Source organism: Elephas maximus, chromosome 16 (assembly GCF_024166365.1).
Source record: "Elephas maximus indicus isolate mEleMax1 chromosome 16, mEleMax1 primary haplotype, whole genome shotgun sequence".
In the NCBI taxonomy this organism is placed as follows: Eukaryota; Metazoa; Chordata; class Mammalia; order Proboscidea; family Elephantidae; genus Elephas; species Elephas maximus.
This window is the reverse complement of record NC_064834.1, coordinates 1,630,259-1,646,002: the sequence shown is the minus strand read 5'-3', so window position 1 is coordinate 1,646,002 and position 15,744 is coordinate 1,630,259. Positions and strand designations below refer to the sequence as shown.

Genomic DNA, 15,744 nt, shown 5'->3' with positions numbered 1-15,744 from the left:
GCGGAGCAGTTTGGGAAGTTGGGGTCAGACCAGCGCTTCCTCTGGACTCCTTTGAGTGTGAGAAGCCTGGCAGGCGCTGTCCCAGCGAGACACCGAGTGGCAGTTGATGCAGGAGTCTGGGGTGCACGGTGGTCACTGTCCCACCTGCAGGCCAGGGGGCGCTGCTGAGCAAGCCCAGGCTGTTCTCCCTGACCTTACAGGCAGCAGCCCTGAACAGCAGTCCTGGGTGAGGCCTCTCCTGGACTGGTGTGCCCCCTGAGTGTGACTGCCCTGTGCTGGGTGAGTATTGTGAGGCACGAGGCAGCAGGTCTGCAGCGGTCACCCTCAGCCCGGCCGCCCTCAGCTGGGCTGTGTGTGGCTGTCACAGGTCGCTGGGGGCTTTCCCGTGACCCCCAGGAGCCAACTTTTCCTGGACTTCTGGGGGAATAAGCAGGAGCAAAGGCAGCCCCCAGAGGCCACAGGGCAGGACACTTGACATGGAGAAAAACCTAGACTCAGGGACAACTTGGAGGGACACAAAGCAGCCATTTTAGTCCAGCTGATTTTAGGCCATCATTTGCTGATTAACTTCTCCAAACAGAAGCCCTTGAAGCACAGTCAGAAGAAAGGCCATGACCCTGGCCTAGGCTTGCAGCAGTGGAGCCTGAGATCCTGGCAGACCACTTCTCCCCTGGCCTGTGGCTGCAAATCCCAGCTCTGCTGGGAGATTCAAGAAGACAGAGTCTTGTTTCTGGTTCCCCCGAGTGTTGACCCACCAGGCCAGGAGGCCTGGACCTCTCCTGGCAGCCCTTCCAGAAGGGAGAAGAATGGACTATCCTGACCTGGGCTGGGTTTCAGGTCAATAAGCCCAATGAAGGGGCATTTGAGCTGAGTCTGGTGTCCTTGACCCATTCTCTTGGGTCCTGAGGGTCCACATGCCAGGCAGAGGAACCCCTGCCAGCCTTGTACCCAGTCCAGGCCCTGGATCTGACCTCTTCTGTGTGTAGGGGTTGTTCTACCTCTGGGCCTTGTTCTGGAACATTTGTGGGCTGCAGCCTTCAAGACTCTTCCCTGCAGGTGCCCCTGGACTGTGAGCTTGGATTGTCAAAGCAGGAGAAATTGCCACCAGCTATAGGCCACTGATGTCCTAGCTGTGGGGAGCCCAGGGCTGTCTTCCAGAGAACAAAGGCCCAGGAGCTGCTGCCCTACCAGGAGAGTGATTAACAGGGGGCTGCCCTTCACTGGAAACCCTGGTGGTGTAGTGGTTAAGTGCTACAGCTGCTAACCAAAGGGTCGGCAGTTCGAATCTGCCAGGTGCTCCTTGGAAACTTCATGGGGCAGCTCTACTCTGTCCTATAGGGTCACTATGAGTCGGAATCAACTCAACGGCACTGGGTTTGGTTTGGTTTTGGTTTGCCTCTCACTACTTGTGGTGGCATTTCAGGACATTGTCTACTCAACCGCCTTCAAAAATCTTTGTGTCCTCTCTCCTTCCTGCAGCTGTGATGAGGAATTCCCGGTCAGCTCTACCTGCCTGGCTTGGGTTTAAGCCACGTGGAGCTCAGATCACCAGGGCCAGGGCAGTTTGTCCTGGCTATTGCCAAGATGGTGCCTGAGCCTTGAGGTGACTCGAGGATGGTATGTGCTTGGGACTCTCCATCAGTGACCTCGGGGCTCAGCCGCACCAATACAGTGGGAGCCTAGCCACCAGGGAGTATGTCGATCCTAGGTGGCCATGTGCCAAAACAGCCAATATTTATCCAGCATTCTCCTGTACCATGCTCTCTGTCCCCATTAATCCTCATACTAAAAACAGATAAACAAAAAAGCAGTTGCCATTGAGTTGGCCCCAACGCATGGTGACCCCACGTGTGCCAAGGGAGAGCTGAGCTCCACAGGGTTTTCAGTGGCTGATTTTTCAGAAGCAGGTCACCAGGCCTTTCTTCTGAAGTATCTCTGGGTGGACTTGAACCTCTAACCTTTCAGTTAGCAGCCAAATGCATTAACTGCACCACCAAGGGACTCCCATCCTTACACTAGCCCTGTGAAACCGGTCTCATTATATCCTCCTTTACAGGTGAGGAATCAACATGGGGGTGGGGGGCTCCAGTGATTTGTCCATGTCACACAGAAGTAAGCTGGAAGTCTGCATTCCAGGCCAAGTGGGCTGGAGCCCTGAGCCCAAGCATAGGTTCCGGTTCTCTCTGGGCCATAGGACCTAGGGAGGTGTTAGACATCTGCTGCCCGCGTTCTCTTCCAGGCAGCCTTGGAGGACTTCTGCCCATACCACTCTGCCAAAAGAGGGGGTGATTTCCTGCTTGCCATGGGCGGCTCTTGTCAGGGGTCTGATACAACGTGGAGGGGGCAGAGAGGGCCAGACAGGTTCAGCAACTTGTCTGACAGCCCACAGCAGGGATGGGAGCAAGGACAGCCACCACCAATGGTGTGTCTACACCCCAGGACGCTCTGTTGCCAGGCAAGCATTTGAGGTCTCTGGACTGAGCTGTCTTGTCTGTGGGAGGTGAGGAGCAATCAAGGCAGAGGGCAGAGGCAGTCCCTGGGGTCTTCCACCCCAGCCCCAGCTCAGAGGCGAGGGCCACCCAGCTGAAGAGCCATCTCACCGGGTTGCTTGGGTAAAATCAGGTCCACAGGCTCTCAGCTCCCAGGACTGCCCTGAAGAGGGAAATTTCCTGAATACTTCTCCACACCCAACCCCAACAGGCCCCACTGCTAAAAAAGAACCCCCAAGGCAGGTGGGCATTAGCAAGGCCAGGGCTTAGCTCAGAGCTAAGTGTGGCCATGGTCATTGTCATAGCCCAGAGCCACTTATGACAGCCCCTACAGCTCTCTGTCCTTCTGAGGAAGCCTGGGTGGGACTGGAAGGGACTGGCCTGTCACACTCAGTGACCACACAAGCGTGAAGGCGGAAGCTCAGAAGAGAGAAGGGGGGTGGATAGCAGAGCCTGCCGCCTGGGAAGGTCACACCTGCTCTCTGGGGTAGCGCCTCTCCTGAGCCCCGGACCCCTCCTCTCTAATGTCAGCGGGGCTGCTCAGACCCAGTTGGCCACTGGGCAGTGGGAGCCCCAGGCTCTTCTGGCAGGATGAAGGCAGGACGTTCCTTGGCTGTGGTCGCCTGGCACCATGGACTGCCCTGCCCGCCTTCAAGTTGACCTGAGTTCTGGGAAAGGAGAAGACTGAGCCCCACCCAGCCGTCCATAACTTGGAGGACTTTAGCCCCTACCCCGACATAGGCCAAGGCCACACACACGGCTAGGACTAGGGAGCCTCACTCACCCTGGGCATAAAGCCTAAGGGGGCAAAAAACTCAATAATCCAGATAAACTCTGGGACTCAGGGAGCTGGCCCTGGGCAGGGCAGAGGCCTGAAGCTCCTGGGGCTTGCAGCTTCTGAGCCGGGCTCAGCCTCCTCCTGGCTGGGTGACTGAGACCGAGTTACCTACCCTCTCTGGGCCTCCGGCACCCCTCCGGGAATACCTGTCTCCTAGGCTGAGGACTGCATGGGCGCTCCTAGAGCGAGCCCTGGGCAAAGAGGAAGGGGCGATCTTTGGGAGCTGCTGATAGCATTGAGCATTAAGACCAAGGGGGTCAGATGTTTGGAGGTTCTCCACGGGGACCAGCGTTAGGCGTGGCCCGTGAGTAACTGGCAAATCCTGGGGAGTCGCAGGGAAGCCGGCCCGAGGCGGCGCTGGCCGGGGCGGGCGGCGGGCAAGACGCTACCTGCGAGCGTGCCGGGCATTCCTGCCGCGGCCGCCCGCCCGCGCGCCATGGGCCTGATGCCGGCCTCGCGGGCCTTGTCCCTGTGCCGCGCCTGCCCGCGGCCGCCCTGCCGCCTGCCCGCCTGCTGCGCGCCCGCAGCCCCAGGTAGGGCGGGACCGGGGGCGGGCATCCCGGGGGCCCGCAGGGCCCGGGAGCGCGCTCGGGGCCGGGGGGAGCGCGGCCCGCGCCCAGGCGCCGCGCATGCGCCTCGCGGGGCCCCCGGGGAGGACGGGGTGTGGGTTGCGGACGCCGGGGTGGGGTGTGCGCCGGGGCAGCGGTGCAGTTCGCCGAGCTGGGGGTGCCAGGGGAGCACCAGCTTGAGAGAAAGGGCAGAGGCCGGGGCGCCCTAAGAGCCTGGCCTCCCCGAATCTTCTGCCTGGGAGCTGGGCGTCTGCGTGCAGGGATGAGGACACTGTGTGTGAGAGGCGCGGGGACTTGCAAAGGGCCCCCTCGGCTGTTGAGGGGACCGAGCCGGAGGAAGCTCTGGGCTGACCTAACCAAGTCCAGTCTGGCCCCACCTCTGCCTCCCTGGGCCTCAGGACGGCCCCTGGGCCCCGGAGCGCCCCGCAGAACTCCAGCCGAGGGTTTTTTGCCTCTCAGTGTGTTTCCCTGCTGGAAGACAGCTGCTGAGGTTGGTGAGGCCTGGGTGGGCAAGGGGAGGACAGAAGGGTTTTCAGCAGGAGACGGTCCCTGTGGGGCCCTGCCTTGGGCTAGCGGTGGGGCCCTCTAAGACCCAGAACAGGGCCTGGGTGTGCTGGGGTTATGGAAGGGTGGCTGAGGGACTGGTGGATGGACAGACTGCAGGTGTCCTGGGGACCAGAGAAGGGAGAGCAGAAAGGGCTGGGGCCAAAGGAAGGCTGGTTGGAATCGCCCCGTTTGTGAGTCTAAAGGGAATTTTAGAATTCTTTTTCTCATAGCGTCTGTCACCTGACCAGGTCTCACTGCCCCCACCTGCCCCCAACTTCAAAGAGCCCAAGTACGGCCAGAACAGGATCAGCCCCAAGAGGGGACCCCAGCTACCTCTCTTTCCTGCTGTCCCCTGGGGCGGGAGTCTTCGTCCCGCCACCCCCAGGGCCCTGCTCCCCTGGGTCAGGAGAAAGCACCTGCTACAGTGTGCCCACTGGGCAAGGCCCTCTCCCAGGTGCTCTCTCCCTGCGAAGCAGCAGAGTCCATGGATCAGAGAGGTTGAGGCTGTGCCCAGGATCACCCAGGTCGGGGTCTACCTGGGAGCCTGTGGCCTCTTGCTCCTCCGTGGGAACGGAGTGGGGAGAGAGGATGCATGCAGGCTTGGCCAGGAGCAGGCACTGGGGAGGAGGCCCTGGGCTCTGAGCCTGTCAGCAGGTTCATCCAAGAGGAAAGGCAGCAGCTGCCAGTTTCCACTCTGGTGGCAGAGCTGGTGCTTTGTGAAAAGCGTGGGCTGGGACCTCGAGGAACCTGCACGCTGGCAGGGCTGCCAGGGATCTGACAAACCCACTGGAACTGGCTTTTGGCAAGGTTCTTTCTGAGAAGTGCCATGAGGGCTGAGGGCATTCACCCTGGTAGATCAGGCCCTGCCGGGGAGACCTGGGTGGGAGGGGGGAGGACAGACGCTTTGCCCGAGACTTATCCGCTCTCCAGGGAAAGCTTGCTTCTGGAGCTTTGCAAGGTTTGATGTAAGCTCTGCAGCTATGCTGGGCACGTGGGGTCAGCCCCAGGCCTGGTGGTGCTGGAGGCAGGGCACCCCTCCAAGCTGGAATGATCGCCTCCATTTTATAGATGGAGAAACGGAGGTCCTGTGGGGGTCCTGTGACGTGAACCCAGGCCAGTGTTGGTGTCGATCAGGATCGTGGCGCCTTGAACGTTAGCCGTCTGCCTGTGTTCCAGCTGAGCCCAAACCTCACATCAGGCAGACCGGCACTTGGAGGGCCTCTGGGGAACTCTCAGCAGGTTTATGGCGAGCCAGATGGAGTCCATGGTGTGTGGGGTGCTGTGACCAAGGGGGCATCTCATTAACCCTTTCAGCGTTTCCCAGAGCAGCCTGGAGGGACATATGGGGCAGCACTGAAGGTGCCAGACTTGCCCCTCCCCTCTTGGGGTCTTCTGCTCACAGGGCCACTTCCTCCCGTATCTCCTCAGCCTGCTCACTTGAGGTCCTAGCAGATACCTCTGTGCATGGCTCCCCATTTCTCCCTTCTGAGGGTCAGGGCCCCTCCCTACTTCATTCTGACCCCATTACCATTGGAGGAAGTCTGTGCCCCAGAGATCAAAGCAAAAGAGGCAAACACCGGGGAGAGCCGTGTGGGTGAAGTATGGGCAGGGTGTGAGGCAGTAGCGAGTGGCGAAGACTGCAGACAGTTGGCTGTGTGTGCTATCAAGAGGGACAGATGGAACTGAGCTCCAGCCAGCGTTGCCCTTTGGGAATTTGGGCCTGGTACCCCCAGAGCTGTGAATTTTTCAAGAGAAGCTAGGAATCCGGGTTTTTTTTTGTGAAATCTCTATCTTAAATAATTTTAAACGGTTTCAAACGTGCATGCTAAACACGCACATCTGTAGGCACACGTGGCCACTGCTGAATGTAGATGTGGAGCCCTGAGGGAGGTGGGCGGGGCAGTGGCTGTGTCCTCGGGACCAGCTCTGGCTGGGTGGGAGGGCCTCTGGCCAGGACGCTCTTAGTGGTGGGCACTGGGGACTCTCTGGGCAGGCTGCTTCTCAGAGCGGCTCCAGGCAGCCACCATGCACACCTTATCTCGGGCGGTGTCCACCCCGGTGCTCCAGCCTTTGGAGCTGTCTGCTAGGCCCCAGCCCTGTGAGTGGGTGGCCGGACCTCTCCCACCACCAAGTCCAGGGAGCCAGCAGCCTGTGCTTTCTTGTTAGTGCTGCAGCATCCGTTTACGTGTGCACTGGCCAGGTGAGCCGTGTCCTCAGGAACCACTGGTGTGGGAAGTCGTGGCTGGACGAGGGCACGCGTAGCCCAGCAGCCACACAGATGACCCACACCAACCGTGTGGGGAGCAGCAGCGTGGCTAGAACATTCTCTGCCTCTGGAGCCAGGAGACCTGAGTTTGAACCTCCACACTGCTGCTTACTGTGTGAGCTTGAGTAGATACGCATCTGCAAACCCAGAGTGGGACGATACGGGTAGTGGTAGTGGTCGTGGTCGTGGTAGCAGTAGCAAACCATTGCCGTCGGGTTGACCCCAACGTACGTACTGGTAGAGCTGTGTCCACGGGGTGCTCAGTGGCTGAGTTTTCAGAAGGAGATCTCCGGGCCTTTCTTTTGAGGCACCTCTGAGTGGACTTGAACCTCGAACTTTTCAGTTAGTAGCTAGTGTATCGAACGTTTGCACCACCCAGAGACTCCTAGTAGTAGTAAGTTCCCCATTATCCGGTTGTCTGAGGATTAAATGCATTTATGAATGTAAAGTGCTTAGAACAACCGCCCTGGGCACCACGATGCTACACAGTGTTAGCTATTTTGACACTCTCTCCTTGCACGCGCGCACACACACACACACACACACACTCCCTGAAGTATCCATGACGTCTGTCTGGAGCACCCCAGGTGGGCGTTTTGCCCTCCAGCTTCTGCTTGCTTTGTCTTTGAGTCAGGCAGAGCAGGGGGAGACATTTGCTGAGCCCTGCTCTGTGCCTGTATCTGACTTCAAACCAGCCAGTGTCTGTGGGAGCTGGTAGGCTCCCGGGGCCATGCCACTGCTCGGGGCAGGGGTGGATTGAACCCCTCACCCAGCAGACTCACCATCCACACCTCTCGGATGCCACCTGCTTGAGCTCCGTCTGTCTGGGACCTGCCTGGACAGGATGGAGCACTGTCATCCTGCCCCTGGTGCACCCTGGAAGCCCCTTATGGGGAGGCCTTTACACCCTGAATATGAAAGATGTGGGGCACTCCAAAGACCTCGCAGAGCTGGGGGACACCTGCTTCTCCTGGTGTGTTTGTGCTCTCCTTGCCAGACAAGCGTTTATGATCGCATCTCTTTCACTCTTAGTCCAGTTTTGGACTTAGTTGCCATACATTTTCTCAGTCAGAAGTTCTTCTGCCCTCTTCCTCTCCTCTCACCCCCCTACCCCTCATTGCTGTCTTGTCCTGTGTTAATATCTTGGCTCTTTTTCTTCCTGATTTTTTTTTTTTTTTTTTTTGCTGTATATGTTGTTGATGTATACCATGCAGGAAGTATTCTCAAAGTGAACACACCTGGGTAACCCATGCCTAGGTCCAGGCCCAGGCCTTTACCAGCACCCCAGGGCTTCCCAGGCACCTTGCAGTCACTGCTCTCACAAGGTGGCCATGTCCTTACTTCTAACAGCACAGATGGAACAGGCTGGTTTGTGTGCTTGACCTAAGTGGGATCATGCAGTGTGTGGTCATGATTACATCTTCGATGTTAGTATGCTAAAGGATAGAGTGAGCGGTGCTTCGTCCATCCTCCTGAGCGTGTATTATGCTGGGTATAGCCCAGTTACCTGTCTACTGCACTGCTGATGGGCACCAGTGGCTCCCGGTTGGAGCTGCTTTAAGGAGCGCTGCTATGAACATTCTAGTGTGTGTCTTTTGGTGGAAATAGTCCTGAGTTTTTAGTTGTGAGCCACCCCTGTTTGGAGATTGCTGGTGCGTGAATAAACCAATCAGTAAAATGCATAATGACGCTCCGTGAGGGCCACTGGCTCCTCGGGCTTGGACGGGCTCTGGAGAGCAGGCCAGGCCCATGCTCACCATTCCCTGTGGCCCTCTGTCCCAGCTGCCCAAGGCCCAGCCTCCTGGCGCCTTCTCTCACAGCTCCCCACTGGCCCCTAGCAGCACCCTGCCCTCCCTTGTCCTGCGTGCCCGCTGCCGCTCATCTGGGCAGCAGAGGGTCTGACCCCATCCTCTCTGTGCCCAGGGATCTTTGGGCAGCACCTGGAGGACACAGTCCACCATGAGCGGAAGTACGGCCCCCGCCAGGCGCCGCTGCTGGTGGAGCAGTGCGTGGACTTCCTCCGGGAGCGCGGGCTCACTGAGGAGGGCCTCTTCCGCATGCCAGGCCAGGCCAGCCTGGTGAGGGACCTACAGGACTCCTTCGACTGCGGGGAGAAGCCGCTGTTTGACAGGTGAGCTCTGGCCTCCGCTCATGGGGAGGCAGATGGGGCCACCTCTCCTCCATTCCCTCCAGGGACGCCTCCCCAGGGCACCAGCTCCGTGGACGGGCAGGACCAGGTTGGTGCCCAGGAAGCCTGGCAACAAGATAGTGGGCTGATGGCTCCCAGCACTGTCACAGAGGCCAAGTGTGTTCCTGTGCTGGGGTAGCCTGCAGACAGGTGGGGCGCAGGACACCAAAGCCCTGCTTTGGACCTGGGCTTCCTCTCGGATGCTGGCCACCTGCTCTGGGATGGAGGCCTCCATAAATGAGGCTCACCCATATCACTGGGACTGCTTCCCCTGCATGTGCTTGAAACCCGACCCAGACAGAAGAGAAGGGCTTCTCTTGGCTGGTGTGGTAGAGTCGTTCATTCAGCATTCAATCCAGGACTCAGGACATTCTCTAGGGTCAGTCTTGGCTCAGCCTCCTCTGGGTTGATTCATTCCTAGGCTTAGCTCAGTGGTAAGATGGTGGCCACAACTCCTACACACATCCTCTCGGGTATCAGGGTAGGGTGGAGCCCTGGAATTGAGTGTCCTCCACTTCCCTGGGTCGTGTGACCATCCTGACCCACTCCTGTGGCTTGTCCAGGCTCTGTGCTCCACCCTCTGGGGAGAGTCAGCTTCACTTAGGGGCTAAGAGCGGGGAAGGTGCAGCTCGCCATAGGATGCTGGGGGGGCTTTTTTCTCCCTTACGGGACCCTACACATTATGGGGCAGTTTTTCATAGAAAGTTCCTCCTTTGTCATGCCAACCCCAGCTCCCTAGAGCTTCTGCCCTTTCTTCTTGGATCTGCCCTCACAGAACAGGCCGCTACTGCCCCGGGATGGGCCCTGGGTACCCTCAGGCAGCCCTGGCCTTCCCGGGGCTTCTCCCCTTAGGCAGAATACTCCAGCTCTACCACCTTCTCCCAGATGCGTCCCTGCAGCCAGGAGAGTTTGTCAGGTCCACCGCAGGTGAGGTCTGCCCAGGGAGGGCACACAGGGTCCCTTTTTCTGGAGCCTCAAGAAGCCCCTCCACAATGCTGACTCTCTTGTGGTCCATTCTGAACCTCTGCCAGCTGGGGCTCTTCATCCTGTGCCCCAGAGCTGGGGTTTCCAGATGGCTTCACAATGCCGCCTCCTGTGCTTGCTTGTCTCTTTGGTTCTTGGGACCCAACAGTGTCCCCTTGACATCTGGGCTCTTCAGGGGCAGGATCAGGGCCCAACCCTTCCTCCTGGCCCTGGTTGCCACAGTCCCCCTCCCCAACTGTTCTGGAGGAAGGCGACTGCAGACTCTCTGTCTTTACCTCCCTCGCTGGGAAGGCTCTGAGGAGCTCAGCTTGAGACCTGTTGGGTGTGTGTGCACGGGGAAGGTCCGAGCCAGAGGGACACTCCAGGCCAGGACCCAGAAGAGGGTCTGGGGCAGATGCTGCTTGGGAATCATGCTTCAGTGGGGCAGCAGTAGGGTGTGGGAGCCATAGACACCCAGGACAGCTTGAGGCCAGGAGAGGGGAGGGAGGACCGAGCCTTATCCCACAAAGAAGCAATGGAAGCATCCAGAGAGGGAGGAGGACAGCAGGCAAGGCGAGCTTCGAGGGAAGGCTGGCCCAGGCTGCCCACGGTCAGTGAGTCAGGTCTGCAGACACAGTCGGTCTGCAGGGACCTCCGCCCAAGCGGCTGGTGGGTGCAGTCAGGGGCTGAACTGTACGGACGGAGGAGTTGGGGGGGCCCTCGTGGAGACCAGAGGTGGACGATTCTGTTAAGCAGTTTGATTGTGAAGAAGGGGAGAAAAAGAGGCTGGGAATGGAAGGGGCCACCAGAGAGCTGTGTGGAGGTGGGGGCGTGGGTGGGTTAAATGCTGGGGGCTAGTAGGGGACAGCTGGAACCTGGGGAGCAGAACTGGGGCCAGTGCAGGGAGCCTGCAGCCTGGGAAGCCCCTGAGCGTTGAGGCTTCTGTCCCACCAGCTCTAAAATGCATGTGGCCAGCCCTTGATCTCTTTTGGAGCCTGAGTTTCTGCATCTGTGAATAGAGTGGTGAGCGCAAGTGAGCAGTGGCCATCCCCACCTGCCCTAGGCAGTGCCTCCCTTTTCTTCTCACTTCCTCCTGCACGTGTCTCCACGGCCTGAGCCCTGAAGGGGCATAGTTCTCATCTGTTAGGGCCATGGGTCAAAGGTCAGCTGCCCTGTCCAGGCCCACAGCTCTGCCTTGACTGGGACTCAGAAGAGCAGCATTGTAGAGCTTCCTCAGGCCTGTGACCCTGCGCCGCAGCAGAGTCTGCTCTGGCCTGTCCCTCTGCACCCCTGCTGACCCCCAGAGGCTCAGCACCTCTGCTGGAATGTTCTGGAAACTGGAAAGGGATGCCATCCCCCACCTCTCTCAGAGGATTTTTACCCTGAGTTGGGGTAGCTCTTTAAAACTGGGGGATTAGTCCTATAGCCCCTCCCTACCGCAGGTCCCAGCCTGACCTGACAGGCCTAGCACCTCCCTCCCCTCACCCCATGCCCAGACTTTCCAGAGGGGCAGCAGTTTATTGCCCCCCAGACAGGCCTGGCACCTGGGCAGCAGTGAGCAATCATACATGCCACCTCATCTCGGTCCGCGCTTGGCCATGCTGCCCATCACTGGTCCAGGTTCAGACAGACAAAAATACCCTTCTGGAGCCATTGGAAGGGCTTTATCTGAGGCAAGCTCCAGAGCACTGTTCCTGAGACAGGCTGGCGGCCCAGTCCTCTAAGCCTCGTGTTCTTCTTCTGTGAGGGGAGCCTAAACATGCCTGCCTCACGGGGTGTTGTGAGGTGACCCTGAGCAGTAGTGGGCGATCCATCCTCGCCCTTCTCGGGGGGACAGTTCCGCGTGGGCAGGGGCCCAAGCATCGTCCGCGATGATGGAGAAAGGGGCACCAGGCCCCTGGCAGCGGCTGTGCCTCAGGCCCATTCCAAGTCTTCGGACTTGATTTAGCCCCTCGCCAGCCTGAAGGCCCCTGCTGAGGAGAGGAGCTGGAGGTAGCTCACTGAGGAGCCTGCAGGGTAAATACTTCTGAATTCAGAATCTGAGCCGCCAACTCTCTGGGGACAGCGAAAGGGTCTGGGAAGGCGGAGCCATGGGGGGAGGAGATCCCGGAGGCATCTTCGAGGAGGGGCCTCCGCCCAGCACTTGGAAGGTGGGTCCCAGGGTGGAGAAAAGAAACCGCAGGGCCACGTGAAGGTGACATATGAGACAGGCAGCAGGCTTGGTGGGCTTGGATGGAGGGAGGAAGTGTCCAGAGCTGCAGGCAGGCCCACAGCACCAGCCCAGAGGTGTAGAGATCCAACCCTGGCACCTGCTGAACCTTCCCAGCCCGCCCCCTGCCCACCTAGGATTTGTGTGTGCCCAGGTTTGAGAAACCCTCAGCTCATTGGGGAGAACGGGCAAGTAAGGATTGTGATATAGTGTGTGAGTTCCCAAATGGGGGCGTTGATGGTGAGAGGGGCCTCCTTTCCCTGGGGTGTTCAACAGGCAGACTAGGACCAGAGGGGAAAGAACCCAGGCTGCGGCCATTCAGGGACTGCAGCTGGGGCTAGTGGACTGGCCTGGGAGCGGGCCTAGTCCTGAGGCCCCAGGCGGAGCAGCCAATCCCGATCCTGGTGCCCTTCAGCCTCAGCTGGGTGCTTCTAAAGGACCGGCTCTGAGGCGCGACCCCCCACCAACGTGTGTTTGAAAAGCTCTCCTGTGATTCCGCCTAATGCCAGGTTTGTGAGTCAGTGGCCAAGGCGGAGCCCCCAGGGGTGGGGGCAGGAGGCCCAGGGTGAGTGGGGGCAGGGGCAGGCATGGGGGGCTGTCAGCTCCTAGGCCAGAGTGGCTGTCCTGTCTCCCCGCCCCCGCCCTCTGGGGACTCAGAGCCCCCCCCCCTGTTCCTGCTGCTGCCCTCAGTGTGTCCACACGCATTTCTTAAGTGACCCCATGTCCATTTTAAGGATGTCACCCAGGCTGAGAGACTCCGTGTCACCCACCCAAGGCAGCACACAGGTGTGCCCTGCCCAGTGTGCTCACACTCCCAGCCTCTGCCCTGGGCTCGGCTGGATTCCCCCGAGGTCTGTGTCCCTGCCCTGACCTCTCCAGCATCTCCCTGGAAACCACCCCCAGCAAGCATTCTCCCCTGGTTTCCTGCCGTCTCTGAGGAAGCTCCTTTCCGCTGGCTCACCCATGCAGCAACTGCTACCAGGACCCACTGAGGCCTCGGCACGTGAGGGGTCCCTGGGCTTGAGCCTGGCCACCTGCTGTAGCTGTAAGAGCCCGGGAAGGGGAGTGTCCAGCAGAGAGAACGGCCAGGAGGAGGCAGTGGCGGCATGGCCTGTAGAGAAGGCCACAATGGGGGCAGGGACGGGTGGGGGCTGCTTGGCTGGGTAGGGGGGAGGGCCTCCGGTATATGAGCTTAGGTTGCACGTGGCACCTGGAAACCCAGAATCCCAAATGCCAAGGCTGGAAGTGACCCCACGGCTGACCACAGTGAGACCAGCATGGGACTCAGCCAGGGCACAACCACAACCACAGCCTCCCACACACCCCCAACAAGGGAGATGCAGTCCTAAGGTAAACCTGGGGCCTGGAGAAGCCAGCGCAGCACCTGGGGCCCAGGCCCAGCCGGATGCAGGTTTGGCCACGTCCTTCACCATGGGTCCATGTCAGCCTGTGAAGCTCAGAGCTGAGCAGGCATTGGTGAGGGCCGAGGCCGGCGGGTGGAGCGCTGGAGGTGGGGTGATGAGCATAGTAACCCAGTCCCTGTAGTGAAGACAGGCCCCGAGAGGTCGGGGGAGAGGCCCTGACCTCTGACCCTCCCCTAGCCCTGGCAGCTGGAGGCTGGAATTCTCACTCTTGGTAGAGTTGTCCTCCAGAGCAGTCCATGGTGTGAGGACGGGCCAGGGAGGGTGGCCCCGGGAAATAGAGAAGCTCAGGTTGCAGCTCAGCGTGGCCTTGGAGGAGCCCGGAAGAGGCTGGAACAGTTCTCATGCCCCAACAAGTCCTGGTGCTAATTCAGACAGACAGCTGTGCCCAGGTTTCCACCTTCACCCCAGGGAGAGGGGCGGTGCCCTGTCACCCCGCAGAGGACCTTAAGGTGGTGACCAGGCCCCCAGGGGAGGGGTGCTTCCCCTCCACCTTGCTCACTAGCTGCTGTCATGGAGCCCTCCTCTGTGCACGCTGGGCCCAGGGGTCACGCACAGCCCCTCCAGCCCTCAGTGGCCACTGGGGGTGGAATGTGGTACCTTGCAGGGCTCTGTAGCTTTGACAGCAGCAATACATTGAGTCCCACACTGTCTGTGAGGGAGCCCTGGCCTCCCTGGTTGACACAGAGATGGGGCTCAGGGGTCCTGAGCAAGTGCCTTGACTCGATGGGTTGTCCCTGAGCCGGGATAGCCTCAGGGCCTCAGTCCCCCACCCCACTGAGCCCTGTCCTTTTGCTCCTGGAAGCAGGTCTGAGCCTTTCCTAGACAGGGCCTTGCCTGTAGGTGCCCCGACCCCGTACACGCAGCTGTGAGAGCAGAGGCTGCCTCTGGGGAGGTCTGGTCACACCGGGAGGCCCCAATGTGCCAGCCTTAGGCATGTCCCCACCCACAGCACCACAGACGTGCACACAGTGGCCTCCCTGCTGAAGCTCTACCTTCGGGAGCTGCCTGAGCCCGTGGTCCCCTTCGCCAGGTACGAGGACTTCCTCAGCTGTGCCCAGCTGCTCACCAAGGACGAGGGTGAGGTTAGTGGCTCACGGGGACCCATCTGGGAAGGAGGCTGGCCAGGTGGCACAGGGGAGGGGACACAGCTTCCAGGTTCTGGAGCCCGAGCAATTCCACTGTCAGCACAGCTCCCTCACCCCCCCAGAGAAGAATTACCTCTGCCCACACACCAAGCTGTGAGGACCTGCCTTCACCTTGGCTTTCTAGCCCTGGGGACCCTGGGTACAGCCTCCATGGGGACCCCCGGCTCTGCCTACCCTGGTCCCTGGAGAGGATGGTTATCTCCAAAAGCAGGCCACATCCCTGCCTGTCCCTGGTGTCCGCTCTGGGCCACCACATAGTAGGTGCACACACCCCACCACCTGCCCACGCCCTGGCCACCCAACCTGCTGCGAGCCCAGGAACAGTGTGATTTTTTTTCTTTCATTTACATGCTGCCTCCTTTCTGAAGGGACTGGGGACCCCTCCTGGGCTGAGGCCCCAGATCCCTGCCCTGAGGTCCTGCTGCAGCCCTGGGCCAGCAGCTGAGGGAGAGGAGAGGCGCTATTCGTGCCTCAATAAGTAAGCTGAGCGTGACCCTGACATTCCTCTGTGGTTCTGCGGAGGCACTCCTTCACCGCAGCTTCCGTGAAAGCAACCTCGTTGTCCCCGGGGTCACCCAGCCCATCCCTGCCACCCCTGGGAGGGAGGTGGAGATGGAGGAGCCCTCCAGGCCCGGCCTGCACGGTGCGGACCTCTGGCCCTGGTTCCTCCCACCTCCCTTTGCCTCCCCCTCACACCCCACACCTGGTCCTGAAGGAAAGGTTTGGCCTCAGGCAGGCCTTACAGAGCTCGGCGTTTCTCTTTCACTCTCAAGGGGACTCTGGAGCTGGCCAAACAGGTGAACAGCCTTCCTCCAGCCAACCACAACTTGCTCAGATACATCTGCAAGTAAGTGCCTCCCGGGGAGGCGCGCACCCTCCTGGCACTCTGGCCCCACACGCTCGGCTTGCCATCCAGCGTGTGGGTGGAGGCTCCGTCTCTGCTCACAGAGCTGACCGGCTACGTGGGACCAGGCGATTCTAAACAGCCCTGAGTGGGAAATCCCTCAAGGGAAGGCTCTCTTGCTGCACCTCCTCCTGCCCCAAGGCTCTGGGCTCAGTTACGAGACTGGGCGTTGGAGGGGCCCGGGGGGCAGCCCTCCCCTAGCC

At 60.0% G+C, this 15,744-nt stretch overlaps 1 protein-coding gene across 3 annotated transcripts in view; it reads left to right on the top strand.

Moving 5' to 3' along the window:
• Positions 1-15,744, top strand: part of ARHGAP22 (Rho GTPase activating protein 22) — a 229,692-nt gene that overhangs the window by 202,105 nt on the left and 11,843 nt on the right. For 2 of the 3 annotated variants that reach the window (XM_049854933.1, XM_049854932.1), the window contains 3 exons: positions 8,632-8,839; positions 14,442-14,574; positions 15,411-15,484. In XM_049854933.1, the coding sequence (XP_049710890.1) occupies positions 8,632-8,839; positions 14,442-14,574; positions 15,411-15,484 (415 nt within the window). The remainder of the gene's footprint in view (positions 1-8,631; positions 8,840-14,441; positions 14,575-15,410; positions 15,485-15,744) is intronic. The other variant, XM_049854934.1, reaches the window with a different exon arrangement.